The sequence below is a fragment of the Rhincodon typus genome, chromosome 31, assembly GCF_021869965.1.
Source record: "Rhincodon typus isolate 14 chromosome 31, sRhiTyp1.1, whole genome shotgun sequence".
Taxonomy (NCBI): domain Eukaryota; kingdom Metazoa; phylum Chordata; class Chondrichthyes; order Orectolobiformes; family Rhincodontidae; genus Rhincodon; species Rhincodon typus.
In genome coordinates this window covers 25,564,194-25,578,320 of record NC_063362.1, presented here as the reverse complement: position 1 = coordinate 25,578,320, position 14,127 = coordinate 25,564,194, and the positions used below count along the sequence as shown (strand labels likewise).

Below are 14,127 nucleotides of genomic sequence, written 5' to 3'. Positions count from 1 at the left end.
TGACACTTATATCTATTCTCCACATGGAGAAGTGCCTAATTTGTGATGCTTGATGATATGATCCATACAGGTTAATGAATTTTCTCATCCATGAGGCTGATAAGCTCTGTGTGTGTCAAAGGATTCAATCAAGTTACTGACTATAAAGTTAAAAGACATTTGGATAAATATAATGCTTGGAGGGATATGGGCCAAGCACAGGCAGTAGAACTCGTTCAGTTTGGGATTATGATTTTTGTGGACTGGTTGGACCGAAGGGTCTGTTTCCATGCTGTACAACTGTATAACTCCATAAGGAATGTCATAATTAAAGGTCTCGAGGCAAAATCTTGTTTAAGAATAAATTTATTTTATGAATTGCATTCAGTTTATAATCTTCCAGAGCTTCAATGTGGTTCCCTTTAGTTGTTCATCATTTTCTGTAAAGTAATAAAATGTTATTCTAATGACAATTTGAAGAATAAATCACTTATCAAAAGGTTGATACTAAAAATTAATAACCGTTGTGTAACTCATGTCAAAAAACTGTTTTCCCTGTCACAGATATGGATTTGACTGACAAGTTATCAATGAAATTAAAAGACTGAATAAAATGTATCTCCAAATAAGAACAGTTTAAATATTTAGTTTCAGTGAAACGAAAAGAAGCTGAAGGATCAACACTTTACCTTTTTAATTGGACTCTTTTTGGTTGGTTAGCTGGGTTGGCTGGTTTGTAAGACAGTGTGATGCCAACAATGTGGGTTCAATTCCCACGTTGACTGAGGTTACCATGAAGGATTCTCCTTCTCGATCTCTCGCCTCATCTGAGGTGTGGTGATCCTCAGGTTAAACCACTGCTGGTCATCTCTCATTAGAGAGCAGCTGTATGTTCCTCTGGGACAATGGCTACTTTATCTTTTCACAAAACGAAGAGTTTGATCATTTCAGAGTAGAACCACTATTTCAATTTTTTTTGAGTGGGAATTACTAGTAATGTTTTTTTTGTAACTTTTCAGTTGAGGCAATCCCATCTTTTGACTTTATACCTGACTCCTTACCATCTCTGTCTTGCAAGATCATCCCTTTCGCCTTTTGATCTCGTCTGCCTTCCACCGTATAATTGGGTAGCATGATGGCTCAATGGTTAGTACTGCTACCTTACAGCACCAGGGACCCGGGTTTGATTCCAGCTATGGGTGACTGTATAGAGTTTGCAAGCGACGGTGTGGGTTTCCTCCAGGTGCTTCAGTTTCCTCCCATACTAAAAAGACGTGCAAGTTAGGTGGATTGGCCATGGTATATGTGGGGTTATGGGGATAGGGTGTGGCACTACAGCCGGAATGGGATGCCCTTCAGAGGGTCAGTGCAGACTTGTTGGGCTGAATGGCCTCTTCCTGCACTGCAGGGTATCTATGATTCTATCACAGACTTTCCTTTTTGTTCTTCCTCCCCTGTCCCCTTTCTCTGTACATGCATACGATCTGTTACGTTTCAACCTGAATCATTAACTGTGTTTCTTCCTTCACAGATGCTGTCAGACCTGCTTAACGTTTCAAGTGTTTGCTGCTTTGTTTTTTGCAGATTCTCACTGGCTGCAGTATTTTGATTTTCGATAAATATCTGGTTGGGTCAAAGATTAGATGCTGTAATGGTAGTTATAGGTGGATATGTGATCAAATGCGCAAAGAGCAAGGCTGTTAGGATAGAGTGGAGAAATGGGACAGTCTGGCTTTTTCTACAAAGAGTTGAAATGGACTCCTTCAAATGGCCTCCTCCTCTTCTGTAATGGGAACATTGCTGCAAGTCCAGATAAACTAATGATCATTACAATGTTCCCCTATAGCTTCCAGCCATTGACAGCAATGACGTTCATTTATATAGAATCTTAAAACAAGCAAACTGTCCCATGACATATCACAGAGCAAAATTTGATACTCAGCCACATAAGGATATAATGGGTCAAGTGGCTGAAAATTTGTTCAGAGGTAGGTTTTATCAAGCATGGGCAATGGAGAGATTTCAGAAGGGAATTCTAGAGCTTCAAGCCTTGTTTGCAGTAGAATGGCTACCAATGGCAGAGATGGAATTCGTGGAATGACAAAAATTGAAGGAATGTTGATCTGGGAGACTTGTAGTACTAGAGGGAATGACAGATTTTGGGATTGGCCTAGGTGGACGGAAAAGTCATATTTGCACTTTGACCTTTAAAGATAGGAATTTTTATAAATGGGATGTGGGATTCTCAAACTCACTAGGTTGTTAAAACAGATGGATGTCATGGCAGCCACAGAGTGAGTTAGCAATTCAGAATTGTTGAAGAGATACAAATATTCACTACTTTAGTGATCTTCAATATTTCTGGGTAAAGGCAAAATACTGCGAATACTGGAAATCTGAACAAAGCACAGAAACTCAATAGGCCTTACAGTATCTGTGCAGAGAGAGAAAGCCAATTTTTCAAGTCCAGTATGACTTCTTCAGAATTGGAATACAGTTTTCTAATCACTGATAGTGGATATTTGTGGTGTGTATACCTCAGTAAGCCAGTCATTGTAGGCAGACACCCGCGTAAAGACGGTTGGCTTCTTCTTGTGGCTGCAGAAAGCAGACCCAAAGCTGACGATGCCGTGCACTTCCCAGGTTCCATTATCATTCTGGCAGTTCAAGGGCCCACCAGAGTCTCCCTGGACAAGGAATAGAAGCAGAGATTAGACGTTGGCGAGACGTGGAAAGGCTCAAATGATGCAATCCATGAGCAAGTTTGGGTTGGTCAACTAACATTGCATCCTGAGACCACTCCATCACCACCGGCACACACCATTGACTCCTTTGCTATCCCCCCCCACCAGTCAGGCAGAGAGCAAGTGGCATGATCCACGACAAGGAGAAGGGCTTGTTGCAGGATGTCAGAGACAGAACCGCCAGCTGCAAGAGAACAGACTCCAATGTTACTCAGGTATGCAGGTGAGATTTGCTCATTAACTTGCTGGTTGCATTCAAACGCAGTGATGTGTTGAGTGCCTGCTGCCAGATTGTATTCCCACTCCCCCGAGCCCCAAGGGGATTTGGATGCATTCAAAACTGGGAGTAGTACCTGCTAATTTGTGGGCAGCACAGTTAGCTCTGCTGCCTCACAGCGCCAGGGACAATTCACGTTCGATTCCAGCCTCGGGCAACTGTCTGTGTGGAGTTTGTACACTCCACACGTCTGCATGTGTTTCTTCCAGGTGCTTTGCTTCTCTCAGTCCAAAGATGAGCAGGTTAGGTGGATTGGCCATGCTAAATTGCCCATAGTGCCCTTGGATGTGTAGGGTAGGTGGGTTAGCCATGGGAAATGTGGTGTCACAGGGATAGGGTGGGGGGATGTGGGTCTGGGTGGGATACTGTTTGGTCGGTTGGTGCAGACTTGATGGGCTGAATGGCCTGCTTCCACACTGCATGGATTCTATAATGCTGTAGGATTGTTCATTCAGCTAAAGCCAGTTTGGAGATGCTATGGTCAGATGCTAATCTGCCTAGAGTTTGCAGATCCCAGCTCGGATTATGGACGAAGATTCTTCAGTGGGAGTCTGCCTTGCCAGGAAAGGGCAAAGCGAGAAAGTCAGCTGAAGTTACTGTTTTCAACTGCTAGAAAAGAAGCATCTATGTAGACAGTGCACGAATGCCTCATCATACCAGGCCATGATGCACCACCATACCCAAAAGAATGGGCTCACCCACAGCATGTGTGCATTTCTGAACAGTGACCTGTAACCCATCACAAATTAGGTTGCAGAACAAAGTGGAGATTGAAGGTAATGGAAAAAACAGAGTGAGGGATGGAGGTGGAATAAAAATTCAGTAGCTTTATAGATGTTGGGAGAACTCCTCAGCCAGTTTAGTTCCCAGGTAGTGAAGGTGGCAATCCATTGTTCTGCTAGTACACTAGTATTTATCACTAAAGGCTACTGGAGCATTGTGAGATGGTACATACAACAGCAATGGCATCCACTTTGTGTGGAAAAGTGGGGCTGAGTTTTTCCTGCCCCTAGATTGGCAGGAATGGAAGCAAGGAAGTTGGTAAAGTATCTGGGTGTCACACGCAGATGGCCCCTGATGCTGTCCAACTGCTGACAACATTGGCTGCCCACTTATGCACCAGTTGGCAATTTGCATAATTAAAGCTGCAATTAAGGGACATTAAGCAAGGCCATTTTGCCAAGAACAGGGTGACCATCTGCCACAAGAGAAAGTCAGCAACTTCGTGGAGGCTCCATGGCTCAAAGAGGGGCCGAGGATCGGGAAGACAGGCACTAGGGTACCAGTGACACATCTTCCACACACCCCCACCCCACCGTTGTATTTCAACTCTGATCTCTGCCCCCACCCCCGGTTATATTTCAACTCTGACCTCCTTCCACCTGATTTTTAGATTCTTAATTTATTTATTGGGATGTGATGTTGAGATACCACCTCTCACAGTGATGCTCCAGAGGTTTTGCATTTGCCAGCTTTGTGACTGTGCAGCCTTCCCAATGACCTTAATTGGTTGGTGAATATGGAAGCAACTAGTTAGGCAGTCCCTGCCAGTAAAATCACTGGGATGATCCCACTGCCAGCAGCTGTGGGTTCGGGACCCCTATTTGGTCCCAAAATTGGGTTTCCCAAACCTAGATAGTCCTCACGTTTCCTGAATAATACTATTGGATTCTTGGATATTGGGCAGCAAGGGCTCCTTCCAAATGCCAGAGTCATAGGTTCTGCTTCTAGGAATGAACAGTACCCCTGAGGCCTGTGTTGTGTGGCAGACCGGACATCTGTAACACTCTTCGGATGTGCAAAATCTAAAACTGTTGGGTAAGGGCTCCAGGGCCCTGGAGCAACTAATGATGATGTTATGGAGTTGTACGTTACTGAGTACAAATGGTACAGAGCAGATGGATTTAGAACTCTCTGGAAAAAACTATCACTGCAAGAATCTTTAGTGGAAGACTCATATCAACACACGGACAGGAGATAGATTAGTCCTTACCCAATATAACTATAGGATCAGAACCTGTTCTATCTGTAGTTGCCATGTACAGCAATATTTAGTATGAATAAATAGCATTACTTTGAAGTCCTAAGCCTAAAGAATTTGCCTTCTCCTCAGCCAATCTGAGATTAACTCAATGTAGCATCAAACCACACGACAAAAGAAAGAAAATAATGCAAGTCAAGCACATTGTACTCAGGAAGTCAATGCCATCAATGTCTTTTGATAGATCCTTATCAATCATGTAACATTTTTATAATTGATCACTACTACGGTCATATTAATGTTCAATGACATGGGAAGGATTATTGTCATGAGATGGATGAGTAGTCTTAAAAATCTCTCAAAACCACATCTCATTTTATACCAGAATGTCAAGATTTTTCTCCAATAAAATGGGTCATGTCCAACATTCTGTGTCTGGGTGTTCAGGCCCCCAACGTCCCCTACCCCATCACTCCATCACCAAGCAGAACTGTCCAATCACACTCTGGCTGTAAACAATCTCATGCCTTCACAAGAGATACCAAGCACTGAGTCCAACAGGTTAACCCTTTGCATTTATACCTAGTCCTTACAGTATCGGTTCCCACATCTCAGCAATTAGGACAGTGCACTAGCCCAGACATGTCAAGCTTTCCATCTTAGCTGCCTCCTAGATTATAAATTTTACATCATTATTGCTTTGAATTTGCATGTATTCCAAATTGCTTATCCTAACAAGTTGTAGCATGCTGCTTCATTCATCAATGAGGCAGAAACTCCAGATCAACAAATTTCAAATTGCTTTTATAGTACTTTACCAAAATTTCTGTGTTCTTTCTCTTTCTCGCCTTCGTTTTCTAAGTGCTGAGTGGAGCCCTTTATCTTTAGTTTCAATTTTTCCCTTGATTCTTTTATTCATGGTATGGTATGTTATCATTGCTAGTTTATTTTTGCTCTTTTTAGTAGAATTATTCAATTTGAGCTCTGTAAATGAATTTGCTGTTGTGCTGGTTGCTGTAAAATACACTAATTTGACCATAAGTCCAGCTTGCCCTTCATTCATTGACTGGCACGATGGCGTCCGCAGGTTGCAAGACATTAGTGGAAATCTCTGTTCTGCAATTAGCCATTTTATGGCCTTAATCGATACAAAATGAAGCCCTCAAATTGATTTTCAGATGCACTGGGATGTGGTACTAAGCAAACTAGGTGTATGTTTGGTTCCACAATCCCTGTTAAGTTGATTAAGCTCCATCTATAGAGTACCAATTGGCAAATAAGATTTGACTTCAGTGGGTCAGATCGACAAAATTCAAATGGGACAAGTTAGTGTGTCGACAATATAACTGCAAAGAATGTGGGACACATACATGGCCCATTGACTCTAGAATCTTGCTTTAATGGTGTGAAGCACATTGCGCTATTAAATATTCTTCATTCCGAAATGACATAAGAGGTGGACTCCCCATATCTTGACAGACCAACTTACCCTTTAAGAGGCCCCAGCCAGTGATATAGCAGCTGTAGTTATTGGGTAGAAGAGTCCCTGGAGGGGGAATACATCCCAACTCAATTTTGTCATCTAAAACAACCGGTACTGCAAGTTTGACGAGAGCAATATCGTATCTGGAAATGAAAAAGAAAACAGTGTTGAGTTGTGCTGTCTCAACATACCATTGTTGGTCATTGAAGAGGTGAGTATGGCAATGTTAAATAACGAATGCTGAGGGTACTCGCTGACTTTTCTCATTCTGGATTGTTTACAATTGATTTGTTGATGCATTTATTCGCAAATTATGGAATCTTCCAGGACAGAAGGAGCTCATTCAGCCCAAAATGCCTCTTTTGAGAAAGCTATTCAATTAGCTTCACTCCCGAGCTCTTCCTGAACAGACTTGGAATGCAATCCTCTTCAAACCTACCCAGTACAATTTGCCTTCCCACCTTCAAAAAGCGGCCCCACATTCAGATCTCTCTGTTCCTGCACATCTACTGAAACTGGACCACTTACTCCACGCTTTTGTAGCGAATAGGTTGTGGTGCAGCATATGTTTAGGTGAAGAGAGTTTGTATATTTTCTGCTTTTGAGTTCTAATATGTTTCTCCTTTTCAATCACGCCCCTGGCTAGTATCAATGTGAGAAACAAAGCCCATTGTGTAAATCCCTCGCTGTCATGAGTGGCTGTTGAAATAAACAATTGAGGTCCCTTTCTTCTCGGCTAGAAGGGGCTGGGAATTCAGTAAAAAGTCTCAGTTATGATAAATTCTGGAAAGTCAAAATGTTGGGCATGGCATAAGGACCGACTCTGCCTTAGCCCTTCCAAGGTCTGAAAGAATGTAAATGCTCACTGTGTCGGAACAGGGGAATGAAATATGGCCACGTACTGGCAGTGACTGTGGGACCATACCCTCACAAGAGCAAGCAACCTCAGAAGAGGGGCAACCCTTTATTTTATCGAAGCATCTTTCATTTTCATACTGACCCATTGGCAGCGAAGATCATGCTGAACTTTTCATGGCGGATGGTCTTCTCAACGGCAGCAAAAACAGACCCTGGCTCATTGGCTGAAAGGACCTGTTTGCCAAGAGCCACTCTATAGGTATTCTTCTTGCTGTGAGTAAAAACCAAAGGTGGTTAAAATACTGAAAGGCATCAGAGCACGCCATAATGTGAAAGAGAAATTCACTCATCTCTTAGTTGACTTGAAGTGGGGTCTGGATGAGACAAGCTATCATTGCTAGGACCTGGAGAAAACTATTTGTCCATTTGAATTTGCACTTCCATTCAATAAAATCTTCTTTCTCCATACCCCTTAATTACTCTAGCACCCAAAACTGTATTGACCCCTGTCTTGAAAATATCCAACGCACTGGCAGTGTGCTAAGGTGGAAAAATTTAAAGGTTCCAAGCCTTTGAATGAGGAAGATTCTCTGCCTTTCAGTCTAAATAGCTTATCCATTAGTCTGAAACTATCTCCCTGTGAGATAGATTTTTCAGACAGTGCAATAACTTATTCAATTTCTACCATTGTCAAACCCCTCAATTTTATACATTTCAATTAGATCATCTTTTGCTCTTCTAAACTTTGAGGAATACATGTCGTCTAATTTACTCAATCTCTCATTTAGCGGTATCCCCTCCTGACAGGAGCCAGTCTAGTGAACCCTCAGTGCACTCCTCCTAGGGCAAGGATGTCGTTCCTTGAGTAGGGAGCTAAAGAATTTGGTTCATATTGGTGAATTGAAAGCTCACCCAAAATCTGGAATTGGGAATGAGAATTGGAAAAAGATGGGAACTGGGTCCTTGACTGAGGCTAAGAGTGGGAACTGCGCATAGGTCAATGGACTGGATCTGGGATTATTTGAGCGAAGTTTATGACAAGGATTGTGCCTGGATGGTGGTCAGTGGCAAGACAGCAGCGCAGGGATCGAGAGAGATTGAGCCCAGTGTAGGGGAAGAGATGGAATCCATGTAGGGAGAGCCTGGTGTGGAGTGACTGTGGACCCATGGTTCATGAAGGGCTGTAATTTGGAACTTTTAACTTTATTTACTGCTTCATCCTGACAAGAACTGTAATGTTGAACTTTTGACTTATTTCTTTACTTTTTCCACTTTTTGTACCCAGGTACCTTGTACCTAAAATGGCGAAATTGTATACTTTTCACTGTACTTGAGTATACATGACAATAAAACCTAAATCTAGTTCTAATTGCAGCACTAATGTGGAGTAAATTTGGTCCTTCTGAAATGACTGTTGAATGACTGTTGAGCTGGCGGTCTTGCTCAGGCAGAGTGGCTACAACCGAAAATATAAGAGGCCACCAGTACAATTGGGTTACATTTGTTAGATTAGGCAGAGGAGAGCTTTATTTTGTATATGCTACAGCTGACTTGCGAGTGCCTGCCATTGCTAAAATGGGGAAATCCTCTCACAGTCCCATCCTTCACTTTAATTAGCATTAAATTTACCAAAAGACGAAATCACTTTAAAATGCAAAAATACTCATTTTTAAATAAACCAGTAACTTACCTAATGCAATGCGCAGCTGTCATAACCCATTGCTGATCAATTAAAGTTCCTCCACAAGTGTGGAACCAGCTATCTCCCCTAGCAACTTGGAGAGAAATCTGCAAAAAATTCAAATATTGTACTTTTAAAAACATTTAGCAGGGGAATACTGCTTTAGGTTTGGTAAATTTGAGGTCACCCAAAAATGTTACTGCTTATGTCCTAACTTTCACTCATCCATCCCCTCAAGTGGCTCAGTATCATGGTTAAAAATATTCTAATAGTTCACAAACGATGGTGCATCATTAATGTATCAATGTCATGATATTCCACATCTGTTCTCAGCCAACACTCAAAATAACAATGACTACTTACATTTATATGTCACCTTGAACATAATAAAGCATTCTAAGGCATTTCATAGGAGTGGTATCAGACAAACTTTGGAACTGAGCCACACAATTGATCATGACCACCTGAATGTAGGGTGGCACAGTGGCTCAGTAGTTACCACTGGTGAGATTTGCACATTAACTGCCTGGTTTCATTCAAATGCATTAATGTGTTTAGTGCCTGTTGCCAGATCATCTTCACCCTCACCTAAGTAAGGATTTGGGTGCACTCAAAATTGGGCTTAGTACCTATTGATTTGTGGGTGACATGTTGGCTCAGTGGTTAGAACTGCTGCCTCACAGTGCCGGGAATCTGGGTTTGATTCCATTCTTGGGTAACTGTGTGGATTTTGCACATTCTCCCCATGTCTGTGTGGGTTTCCTCTGGTTTTCTCCCATAGTCAAAAATGTACGGGTTATGTGGATTGGCCATGCATATAGTGCCGAGGGATGTGCAGACTAGGTGGATTAGCCATGAGCTATGCAGGGTTACTGGGCTAGGGTAGGGGAGGTGGGTCTGGGTGGAATGCTCTTTGGAGGGTCAGTGTAGACTTGATGGACTGAGTGGCCTGCTTCCACGCTGAAGGGATTCTATTAATGGTATTTTTCTCATTGTAACATGGTGAGACGTATATTAATGTCAATTATGCATCAAAAAGCCCCCATGTCATAAGCTGTGCTGGAAAAAGTTAGATTATTTTCTACTTCCTAACAAGACTTGAACAATAAAATAAAGCAAAGAACTGCAATGCTGAAGATCTGAAAAAAAGAACATATTTTCTGGAGTAACTCAGTGGGGCTGGCAGCATGTGTGGAAAGAAAGCAGAGTTAATATTTTGAGTCCAGTGAACCTTCTTTATAACTTTCCTTCTTCTGAAGACTGGACTCAAAATGTTAACTCTGCTTTCTCTTCACAGATGCTGCCAAACCTGCTGAGTTTCTCCAACAATTTCTGTTTTTGCTCAATACTTGAAGAGTACCCAGACAAGGCTGATAAATGGCAAGTAGGCACCAGGCATTGACCATTTTCAGTAGGAGAAAATGTAACTGTTACAAAAATGTTAAATAGTACTGGGGAATTGAGTTTTAAAGGATTGTAGAAAAAGGAATTTGTTTCATGTTTTATGTACATGCCTGGAATTCTCCCTTCAACAGAGATTATAATTCACTTTGGACATTGGAGTCTTTGTTAACAAGACTTCCTAGAAATCACGTGACTGGTGATAACTACTTGCTTGTATACCTGGCTGGGATTGGTTTTTGAACTGTAGAAAGTGCATGTTTTATCTGGCTGAATTGGAAAAATGCTAAGAATCAATTGATTTGGAGGAAATCCAACAAAGAACCAACTGAGTTAGCATGCTTTCCTATAAGTACAAGCTGCACAGTGACCACTCCCATTTCTGGAAAAAGATCCCTCCACATCAGTGCAAGGCAAAACCTATTTGCTCCTTTGAAACAGTGATAGAAAGAATATCTCAAGATTGTATTTCCTGAACAAGCTGTCACTGCAAGATGTCAGAGACAATTGTGTATGATTAGTGGCTTAGAGCCATAGTTATACAGGATATAAACAGACCCTTCGGTCCAACTCATCTGCACTGACTAGATATCATAAACTAATCTAGTCCCATTTGCCAGCGTTTGGCCCATTTCTCTTTTAAACCCTTCTGATTCATGTACCCATCCAAATGCCTTTTAAATGATGTAATTCTACATGTCTCCACCACTTCTTGTGGCAGCTTGCTCCAAACACACACCACACTCTGTGTGAAAAAGTTGCCCCTCAGGTCCCTTTTAAATCTTTCCCCTTTCACTTTAAACCTATGCTTTCTAGTTCTGGACTCCATTACCCTGGGGAAAAGACCTTGCCATTTCATCCTATCCATGCCCCCCATGATTTAGAAATCTCTATACGGTCACCCTTCAGCCTCCGACGCTCCAGAAAAAAAAGTTTCAACCTATTCAGCCTCTTCCTTTAACTCAAACCCTCCAATCCCTTGACCATGTGTGCCTGAACGTCACAGCAACAGACTTTGGAATATCCTACACGTTATCCTTCGAGAATAACCCAATGGAGAGAGTGTTTTATTTTTTGTTTTCAGAAAGCTAATTGCTGCAGAGAAATCTATTAATTTCCACTTTTCCTGAAAATTGTGCATTTGTGCCTGCCTGTGAGTGTTTTTGGGAGATATTCAGAGAGATAAGTATTTATAAACCTATATTATTTACTGTTTATGCCAACTAAGTGTTGCATTTTATTTAATAGGTTTTTTTGATAATAGAGCCATCAGTGTGTTTATTAGGTAACCTGATTTGATCTTTTTTAATCCTGATATAGTAAAGATATTAAAATGGTTATCTTGGTAACTAGAAAATGTTTTATTTTATACAACAGTGCACTCCTCTAGCCTCAGTCATAACAAAGTTCGAATGTATTTTCATCGCTGAATTCTTCACTATCAATGTCCAGGGAGTTCCTGTTGACCAGAGTGTGATCTAGATCTGCCATATAAATATAAATATTGTGGCTAATAAAAACAGGTCAGATGCTAGGAACCACAGCAACACACCACAGTTCTTTGACAGCATCTTCCAAATCCCTGACCTCTACCACATAAAAGGACAAGGGCAGAAGATATATGGGAACACCTCCGACGCAGTGGGTTGCAATCCTGGAACTCTCACTCGAGCAGCTCCTTAACATGTGGTACTTACACAAGGTAGACTGCAGCAGTTCAAGAAGGCAGCTCATCACTGCCTTCTCAAGAGCAAAGAGTGATGGGTAAAAGATACTGGCCAAGCCAGTGACGCCCAAATCCCATGAATGAACAAACGTTAAAAAAAGCATGGACTAATAATAATTCCTCATTCCCTCGTATTTGCTGAACATGGTTCGATAGGCACTTGCCACTGTCCTATAACCATGTTTTATGCCAAGACTCAGGGTTGAAAGCTGTTGAATGAAGGCTGTATATTTTGGATGAGTCCAAAGGTTTCCTTGCCAAACAATAATAAGTGAACTCCTCTAATAGTGATCAGTAGCTATGAGGAATTGGCAATCTGTTTCATAATCCCCAGTCCTCCTTTCATGTTTATAAGCCTGGCTGAGTTGAGCCAACTCCTAATTGTAGGCTGAATGATGTTGGTCTTTATGATGCAATTGTAGAAAGTAAGGTACATTTAACAAGCAAAACATCAGAAGAGCTCCAAAATTTAACTGTGGCATCCGTACTATCTGTTTCATTAAGTATTTGAATACAAGAACAATTTGGTTTAAGAGTTTACATACCTGCCATGGCCAGCTGTGAGGTCTTGCATCTACACCCCCAACCACCCTCGACAGTATAGGTTGGTAGGCAGGGGTGCCACAACCATAGACTGAAAAACAAAGCATTGTGTCAGCCTCAACTGTTTTGTGTTTTGAATTTTGTCCCTATTTTTTCTCCCCCTCTCTTTTTCAGAGATATTGAGTTTATGTGACATATCTAATATTGCACAACTAATTTAACACGTACCTGGAATCAAGCTCATGGGGCAGCATGTGGCTCAGTGGTTAGCGCTGCTGCCTCACAGCACCAGGGACCTGGGTTTGATTCCAGCCTCGGGCAACTGTCTGTGTGGAATTTGCACATTCTCCCCGTGTCTGCGTGGGTTTCCTTTGGGTGCTCCAGTTTCCTCCCCCAGTCCAAAGATGTGCGGGTTAGCTGGAATGGCCATGCTAAATTGCCCCATGGTATCCTGGGATGTGCAGGCATGGTGAATTACCCATAAGAAATGCAGGGGTAGGGGTGTAAGTCTGGGGAGGTTGCTATTCGGAGGGTTGGTGTGGACCCAATGGGCTGAACAGCCTGCTTCCACGCTGTAGGGATTCTATGAAGCTCACTGTGTTTCAGGACCTCAGGCACTGAGGTTACGCACATAAGTCATTGGGGACGTCTATACATTTGCAAAGCTGTGCTTAGAGATTGTGGAATTTCAAACATATTAACACTGGAAAATGTTTGTTCTTCGCTATGAGTTGTTTTTCAGTATTAATTTGTAATGTAACCCAGGCAAGTTTAATCTTTTCCCCCTTGCCCTGTCAGTTAAAGCTTAGATATTGGCAGTTCATCCTGCTTCCAAGTGGTTAGAGTTGACAAATAGCTGGGAATGGACAGCTCCCTGCTCCTTATTGCTTCTGAAGGGATCTTGACAAAAAATCTCCTACAATCCTGAAGAAGAAGTTTAGTACTAAAATTGGAACTCACCGGTTGCGACAAGTAGAGCAGCCAAAGCAAAACGTATCATGTTTGCAAACGACTGGGGCATCTGAACAAATTCTGTGATTTTATTTATAGCTGGTGACCATGTGACTACACTTTACCCCTAATTGTGGGAAGGGACGGCATTCATTAGGAGTGTGTGTCCTTGTAAAGTATTTATTGATCCTGTAATTTTTCTTCTTTATCTTAAACAAACTTCACCATTGGTACAATCATAGAATTCCCACAGTGTTGAAGGAAAAATAACTTTGTACAGGTCAAGGAAGGAAAATAAGGAAATTTGGCATGAATGAGAGAAAGAGAGCAATGGAGAGACTCGCCAGGACGAATTGGAAAGTTGGAGAGACAGAGAAAGAGAGAGACCCCGGAGAGGTTTACAGTGAGACAGAAACAGAGGGTGGAGCAGCGGAAGGAACACAGGAATAAACCCAGAAAAGGAGGTGGCTAGAACGTACTAACAGGAGTAGGCCACTCATCTT

At 42.0% G+C, this 14,127-nt stretch overlaps 1 protein-coding gene across 1 annotated transcript; it reads right to left on the bottom strand.

Moving 5' to 3' along the window:
• Positions 1-329: 329 nt before the first annotated feature.
• LOC109916043 (chymotrypsin-like elastase family member 2A) lies at positions 330-13,758 on the bottom strand. The gene is made up of 8 exons (XM_048615153.1): positions 13,634-13,758; positions 12,676-12,764; positions 9,013-9,110; positions 7,465-7,593; positions 6,471-6,607; positions 2,762-2,907; positions 2,517-2,666; positions 330-419 (listed from the first exon to the last, which is right to left on the bottom strand). Exons 1-8 carry the CDS (start codon positions 13,692-13,694, stop codon positions 402-404), a joined length of 828 nt encoding a protein of 275 aa, XP_048471110.1. The 5' UTR covers positions 13,695-13,758; the 3' UTR covers positions 330-401.
• Between the last annotated feature and the right edge of the window lie 369 nt (positions 13,759-14,127).

Excerpts from the sequence above, each read along its gene's own strand:
- LOC109916043 (XM_048615153.1), bottom strand. The coding sequence starts at position 13,694 with ATGCCCCAGTCGTTTGCAAACATGATACGTTTTGCTTTGGCTGCTCTA. Across the intron at positions 2,908-6,470 it reads TGGCTGGGGCCTCTTAAAGG|CTGGCGGTTCTGTCTCTGAC; the intron begins GTAAGTTGGTCT and ends GTTCTCTTGCAG. Across the intron at positions 2,667-2,761 it reads GAGTGGTCTCAGGATGCAAT|GGAGACTCTGGTGGGCCCTT; the intron begins GTTAGTTGACCA and ends TTCCTTGTCCAG.